The sequence below is a fragment of the Callorhinchus milii genome, unplaced genomic scaffold (assembly GCF_018977255.1).
Source record: "Callorhinchus milii isolate IMCB2004 unplaced genomic scaffold, IMCB_Cmil_1.0 Scaffold49, whole genome shotgun sequence".
NCBI lineage: Eukaryota > Metazoa > Chordata > Chondrichthyes > Chimaeriformes > Callorhinchidae > Callorhinchus > Callorhinchus milii.
Window position 1 is genome coordinate 14582 of NW_024704790.1, and position 7579 is coordinate 22160.

A 7579-nucleotide genomic window follows, 5' to 3' on the forward strand; every position below is an offset into this window, starting at 1 on the left:
CACTTGCAAGGCAAGGGCTCTAACCACTGAGCTACAGGGACCCCACATAAGCTGGGGCTCTGTGTAAGGAGCTGCCAAGTCACTGCTGATGACAGTGAGATTCGCTGCTTCACTGGAGCTGTGCAGCCCAGTAAGTCATCAGAGTGTGACGTCCCCCTTGTGACTGATAGTCCTCACTGACACTTCCCCATCGAGATATCATTCAAAACACTGCCTTCGATTTCCACTCATTCTAACTGATCTCTCAAGTACTCAAATTGCCCATCTCCATCACCCACTCTCACATTGCCCCATCCCTCATCCCTTGCCTCGGTGTCGCAGAGATCCATCCCACAGGACAGGCGTGCCAGCCATCGCAGAGCTGAGTGGTTTGCTCGGGAGGAGGGAATGAGTAAATGCAGTCACACAGTTTGCATTTTGTGGCCTGTTTTTTCTGTAGCTTTATCGCTCTCAACATCATGTCAATAGCGCATTGCTCTCCATTTATAGCTCTGCTGTACATCCAAAGCTTTGCTCGGTACGATCTCACAGCAGTGTTCCACACGAACCTTAGCTCTCTCCCCCTTCCCCCTCGTTTGCAGGTGGGGTGGGCGAGTACAGGGCCTTGAACGCACGAACCTCATGAGCCAGGAGCAGAGAGAGAGAGACTTAGCCAAGTACCAGAGAGCTGAGAAACAGATGATTTGAGAGTGTGTGTGTGTGCATGCGTGACTTACTCACTGGTGTGTGACTAGCAAGCTCACTCACTGAACAACAGAAGGGAATTAACAAGCCACTTACCCTCGCTCTGCCCAGGCTGCTAACCACAGCGCAAAGGCTGGGTCAGGAACCAGAAGCTGTCAGTGAGGGATCCCCTTCAGTTCTGGTCTGTGCTGTCTGTGCAGATCCTTCCCCAGCGCCGTGACACTGAGTCTGTATGAGGGGTAGTCCACACTATCATTGTTCTGGTTTATCTCAGCCGCTAAAGTCCAGAAGAGCCTTGGTCTTCCCAGTCAATCGAAGGGGTCCATCACTCCAGGATGAGATGGCAGATGAACAGTGATGGTTTGCCGGAGGGGGAGGTGTTGAGGGGGGGGGGGTGGGGGGATCTGTGGTGAAAAGGTGCAAAGGGCTCATTTGTCAACAGTCCTGATCGTATGCCTGTTTATCCAGCGCTGATGCTGTTGTTCCAAACGACTTGGGGATCTCTGTGTGTGGGTCAGAGGAGGAACAGAAGACAATCAGACAATCGCTGTTTTTAATAATAAAAATCATTAATAATCCTCGTGATTGATACAGCGCCTTATTACATCTTCCAGGCGTCTCAAAGCGCTGCACAGAATATATTGTAAAGTGTAATGACTGTATTTTCTGGGTGACACACAACAGCCAATTGCACACAGCAGCGTCCCATAAACAGTCGAGGATTGAGTGACCAAATTATTATTTTTTGAAGAGATTAATACCCCTAGAAAAGTGACATGGCAATTGACTAACCAGCGGATTCCTACTTACTGCTAAGTAAACAGGCGCGTGTGTGGAGTAAGGGAACTTGCCTAAGGTTTCGCCCTGACCCACCCAGGAATTGAACCCGGGCCCTCTCACTTGCGATGCGAGGGCTCTAACCACTAAACTACAGTTTCTCTCCCTTGGTTTCCTGGCTAACAATACCCCTCCGTCCATTCCCCCCGTCCCCAAGAGAATCAGTCACTGAGGTCCTATAGAAATCAGGCTTCCCGCGGAGCTTGTGTCTGTTACAATGTGTGTCAGAGAGACAGATAACCCTGAGGCAGACAGGACAAGAGAGGTGAGAGGCAGATTAATGAAAGGCCAAATTGAAGAAAATTGCTTGTGTTTAGACAGGACACAATGCGGAGACAGATGGCAGACTTCACTAAGTGTCGATTCATTAAACCGCTAATGAAAAAAATTAAAGGAGAGAGAGAGAGAGAGATGGTAACACAGAATTGCTCAAACCTGAATAAACCCGTTTATAATAATATCTGTAAAACCCTCTTCAATCTCGTGGCTATCCTTGTCCTTGTAATAATAATAATAATAATCCTTGCATTTGATATAGCGCCTTATCACATCTTCGAGACGTCTCAAAGCGCTTCACAGTGAATTGACTGTATATTTGTGGGCGAAACACGGCAGCCAATTGCGCACAGCAGTGTCCCACAAACAGTCGTGGTTTGAGTGACCAAATTATTATTTTTTTTCTTTAGGGATTATTATCAGGCGTGTGGAGTAAGGAAACGTGCCCAAGGTTTCTCCCTGCTGGGAATCGAACCAGGTCTCTCGCTTGCAAGCGGAGTGCTCTAACCACTGAACTACAGGCACTTGTAGCTGTTTTAGCATTGATTTACTCCAAATTCTGATGGGGAAATGGAATAATCCTGGTGATCCTCGCCGGACAAGCAGTGGGAAAGCGTGTCAGACAGTGCTCTCAATGGTAAGCTGTGTGTGGGTTTAGTTGGTTATACTGCAGCAGTTACTCCAACACACACTCTGGCCACCCCCCCTCCCCCCCCACACCTCCCAAGCCTTGGCTCTCCCCAACCTGCGCCTAATACTCTCTGGAATTAGGTAATCAGGGGCGTCCCTCCAGGGAGAGAGAGAGAGAGAGAGCGCATCCCATCCCGACACTCTCTCTCTGGGGTTCCCGGGTGTGGGGGGGATGTGGGGAATTCTCAGTCGGGTTTGGAGACTCTTGAGCCACAGTGACGGGTTTCCGTGTGTGTCAGACATCCGGCCGGTCACGGTGACGGGTTTCCATGTGTGTGTGTCAGACACCCGACCGGTCACGGTGATGGGTTTCCGTGTGTGTCAGACATCCGGCCGGTCACGGTGATGGGTTTCCGTGTGTGTGTGTCAGACACCCGGCCGGTCACGGTGACGGGTTTCCGTGTGTGTCAGACACCCGACCGGTCACGGTGACGGGTTTCCGTGGGTGTCAGACACCCGACCGGTCACGGTGACGGGTTTCCGTGGGTGTCAGACACCCGACCGGTCACGGTGACGGGTTTCCGTGTGTGTCAGACACCCGGCCGGTCACGGTGACGGGTTTCCGTGTGTGTCAGACACCCGACCGGTCACGGTGACGGGTTTCCGTGTGTGTCAGACACCCGGCTGGGCAAAAAACAAATAGAGACTCTGTAAAAAAAGGCCTTGTGTGTACTCTCTCTCTGAGCTAAATACAGTTTTACTTCAGTAACATTCTGGTGGTGTTTTCTGAGATGCGGAAAGAGAGAGAGAAAGAGATGCTATCTATGTTTAATGCCGTGGCTCTCTCTGTTTTATCTTTGCCCAGCCTACTTTCCCTCAGGCTGTGGAGAGATAAAAATCTTCATCACACAGTCACATCTGACGCTCACTCCCTGAATTTCAATCAGAGGAACCTAGATCCATTTTGTAAGTCAAGTGAGGTTATAATGAGAGCTAATGGAGCTGGGAGCAGAGCTGATGGTGTTCTGGGGGGAGGGGACATGTTCTGAGCATCAAGGTGGGCGATGATGAAAAATGTCAGGGATTCATACAGGTACAGGACACTACAAAGGTGGACATGAGCAGGAGAGAAGGTGAAATGGATTGTGAATACATGAGTACAAGCCTCTAGAGCAATGGAGCTGAGGAGTGTAGAGGGTAGGAGGGCAGGAGGGATGGAATCCTATAGATTATAGGAGGAACCTCCTGCTGAGCCAGGCTGACCAAGGTTGATAGATTTATATGCACCTCAGAGCTTCCCTTCACCACATTGAACATGTCTCATGTGATAATAATAATCCTTGCATTTGATATCGAACCTCATCGCGTCTTCAAGCTGTCTCAAAGCGCTTCACAGAATATACTGTAGAGTGTATATTTTGTGGGTGAAACACGGCAGCCAATTGTGCACAGCAATATCCCACAAACAGTCATGAATTAAGTGACCAAATTATTATGACTTATTTTTTGAAGGGAATATTACCCCCAGAAAGTGATCCACCAATCAATTAACAAGCGGGTTCCTACTGACTGCTGGTAATCAGAGGCGTGTGTGTGTGTGTGTGTGTGTGGAGTAAGGAAACTTGCCTAAGGTTTTACCCTGCCGGGAATCGAACCCAGGGTCTCCGGCTTGCGAGGCGAGGCGACTGCTGAGCTACAGGACTCCACGAGGAGTGATGTGATACGAGTGAGAAATGACTGGAAACACAGTGTTTTATTTGATTGTAAAATCGATGAGCAGTTGGAGGGAAATGCGATGGGAGCGAGTGACAGCAGGAAAACTAGAAGTTTGAAAAGAAACAGAAAATCTCGCTTGATGAAACCCAAGCTGTGTGGCCCAGTCAAGGCATGTAACTGTGAGCGTCTCTCACAGCGGGTTTACTGACTGTAGTTAATTCATGCTGAACATCTGAGAGAGAGAGAAAGAAAGAAGCAGATCGGGGAGAGATAGAAATAAAGAGAGAGACAGGGAGAGAGAGAGAGATCAGGGAGAAGAGAGAAACAGAGCGGGAAGAGAGATAAGGGGAGAGAGAGATCAGGAGGAGGGAGACAGGAGATGGCTGGTCTGTCAGCAACAGTGCCTTGGCTCAGGAACTGGATTCACTGCAAATCCACATTCCGTTGTCAAACATGTCACCTTGAAAACAATTCAGCTCCAAGGAGACCCCACTTACCTCCAAACAGTGGGAGAGAGAGAGAGAGATAGGGGACAGAGAGAAACAGGGAGAGAGAGAGATGGTGGGGTGAGAGATGGTTTGGGAGAGCGAGAGAGACAGTGAGCGAGCGTATTATTTATCATAACAATAATAATTTGGTCACTGAATCCATGAGTGTGTGTGACGCTGCTGTGCGCAATTGACTGACGCGTTTTGCCCACAAAATACGCAGTCACTACACCTTGTAGTATATGCTGTGAAGCGCTTTGAAACGTCTCGAAGACGTGATGAGGCGCTGTATCAAATGCCAGGACTATTATTATGTCTGGATCGCTCAGGGCACAGAGCTGACATTGAGAAATCTACTTGCAGAGAGGCCAGTTGGGCTGAGCTTTCTCTCTCTCTCTCTCTCTCTGGCTCACTGACCTGCCTCTCCTGAAATAAATTGCACAGTCTATTTTCACCACAATCCACCGTATATTTAGCAACACCCTGGCTTCCGTTTACCAGGGAGAATTGGGTCAGCGCTTGAAAACTTTATAGCACTCGTTTCATCTCTTGCAAGTTCTAAGCAATTACAGAAACAACAAAAATAAAATGATTAATGTAATTCACATCAGGAGGACAGGATCCGACTGAAAAGTGCAGCGACTGGGTCTTTTTGTAGGTGATCACGGCAGCCAATTTGTGTACAACAACGTCGCCGCAAACCGCTGTGAAGTTTATGACCAGTTCTATCTCGGGAGTGGGGGCAGGTGGTGGGGAGAGAGAGACCCATTGTCAGATGAGATGTTACTCCAAGCTCTGTCTGTGCCCTCTTCAGGCAGACGTTAGAGATCCAACCTGGTTTCCTGGTCGACAACCCCCCGGTACTCGCTGTCTGTGGGATGTGGCAGTACACAGTCACTACACTTTACAGTAGATCCTGAGAAGCGATTTATGACATGAGGAGGCACTGTATCAAACGTGAGGATGATTCCTGTTACATTGAGCAGGTGATAGCTGTATCTCTGATCTACACTCAACTCTATACCCAGCTCCTTGGGATGTCCTCCCGAAGTGAGAGCGGGGGCAGTGAGGGAGGAAAGTGGGGCAGTGAGGGGGATAGTGAGGGGGCAGTGAGGGGGATAGTGAGGGGGCAGTGAGGGGGATAGTGAGGGGGCAGAGGGGGCAATGAGGGGGCAGTGAGGGGGGTAATGAGGGGGAATGAGCGCAGACTGAAAACTGTAATTTTTTTATAGAAAACATTGAGCAAACAGAGTATGAGCAAAGTAATATAAAAATGTAATAACATTTTCTTAAACATTAGGTGGGTCATAAGTAATATATTAATTCCACATCAATAAACCTCCGGTGACATTTGCCCGGCTTTTCAACAGCACCGAACACTGACTGGTCTTTATTATACCCATTAATAATAATAATAATCCTGGCATTTGACACAACGCCTAATCACGTCTTCCTGATGTCTCAAAGTGCTTCACAGAATGTACTGTAAAGTGTAGTGACTGTTTTTGTGAGCGAAACACGGCAGCCAATTGTGCTCAGCGACGTCCCCACACAAACAGTCGTGGATTGAGTGGCCATATTTTTTTTGAGGGATGACAGTGATTCCCCCAATCAACTAACAACCGGGTTCCTAATGCCCTGGTAAACCGAGGTGTGTGTGTGCCTGTGTGTGTGTGTGTGTCTGTGTGTGTGTGTGTCCGCGTGTCTGTTTGTCTGTGTGTGTGTGTGTCTGTCTGTGTCTGTGTGTGTGTGGTGGGGGGAGTAGGAAACTTGTCTAAGGTTTCGCCCTGACCTGACCTGACCTGCGCGGGAATCAAACCCGTGTCCTCTGGCCTGCGAGGCGAGGGGTCTGACCAGTACACTGCAGGACTCCACAAGCAAACAGAGCGCGCCAGTGACCCCCCCTTCCCCACCCCCCCGTACCTCTAGCCTCTGCCCGCTCCTCTCTCAGCGAGGCCGGGGGGACGTCCTGCTGATCGCCACTCACTCTCGTTCTCCTGCGTTTGTGGGGGGTCATGGTCTCCGGGGGGAAGGAGGGGCTGGAGGGGAACGAGGCCTTGTCGCTGTCCGTGCTCAGAACTACAGTCAAGGCCTCTCTGGTGATCTCAGCCCAGGTCTCCTGACTCGGTCCCCCCTCCGGCTTGGAGCAGGACCTGTCCAGGGCCCCATTGTGGCTGCCGTTGCCGTTGGTCTGTGAGTACACGTTGGTGCCCACAGCCTTGCTGTCGCCCAGGCCGCTGCTGTACACCTTGTATCTGATCATAAGGATGATGATGAAGACGAGGACCGAGGCCACGATGATGCCCCCGATGATGATGATCATGGTGCCCCCAGGAACTGGGTGTGGACAGAGTGGCACTGGGTGTACTCCTGCTCCGTGGTGAAGCGCACACAGCCCACAGCCCGTGTGGCTGTCAGTGTGGTCATCCCGTCATCATAAACGGCCAACACACACAGCTCGTAGTCCCGGCCCGGAGCCAGGTCCTGGACCAGGAAACTCTGACTGGAAGATGGGATCATCCTGAAAGACACAATAGGCACATAGGGAACCATAGGAACAGGAGGAGGCCATTCAGCCCCATTGAGCCTGTTCCACCATTCTATAAATAATAATAATAATCCTGATGTCTGACCCGGCGTCTTATCACGTCATCGAGACGTCTCAAAGCGCTTCACAGGATACGCTGTAAGGTGTAGTGACTGTGTGCTTTGTGGGCGAAACGCGGCAGCCGAATGTGCGCAGCGACGGCCCACAGTTGTGCATTGAGTGACCAAATTATTATTGCATTTTTTGAAGGGCTTATTACCGCCTGAAAGTGATCCACCAATCGACCAACAAGCGGGTTCCTGCAGAGGCGTGTGTGCGCGTGTGTGCGCGTGTGTGTGTTGGAGTGAGGAAACTTGCCTAAGGTTTTGCCCCGACCTGTCCGTTAATCAAACCCGGGTCC

General features: G+C 50.2%; 1 protein-coding gene across 1 annotated transcript; it reads right to left on the reverse strand.

Moving 5' to 3' along the window:
- Nucleotides 1-1054: 1054 nt before the first annotated feature.
- LOC103191509 (leucine-rich repeat and fibronectin type III domain-containing protein 1-like protein) lies at nucleotides 1055-6957 on the reverse strand. The gene is made up of 2 exons (XM_007912500.2): nucleotides 6555-6957; nucleotides 1055-1187 (listed from the first exon to the last, which is right to left on the reverse strand). Exons 1-2 carry the CDS (start codon nucleotides 6952-6954, stop codon nucleotides 1120-1122), a joined length of 468 nt encoding a protein of 155 aa, XP_007910691.2. The 5' UTR covers nucleotides 6955-6957; the 3' UTR covers nucleotides 1055-1119.
- Between the last annotated feature and the right edge of the window lie 622 nt (nucleotides 6958-7579).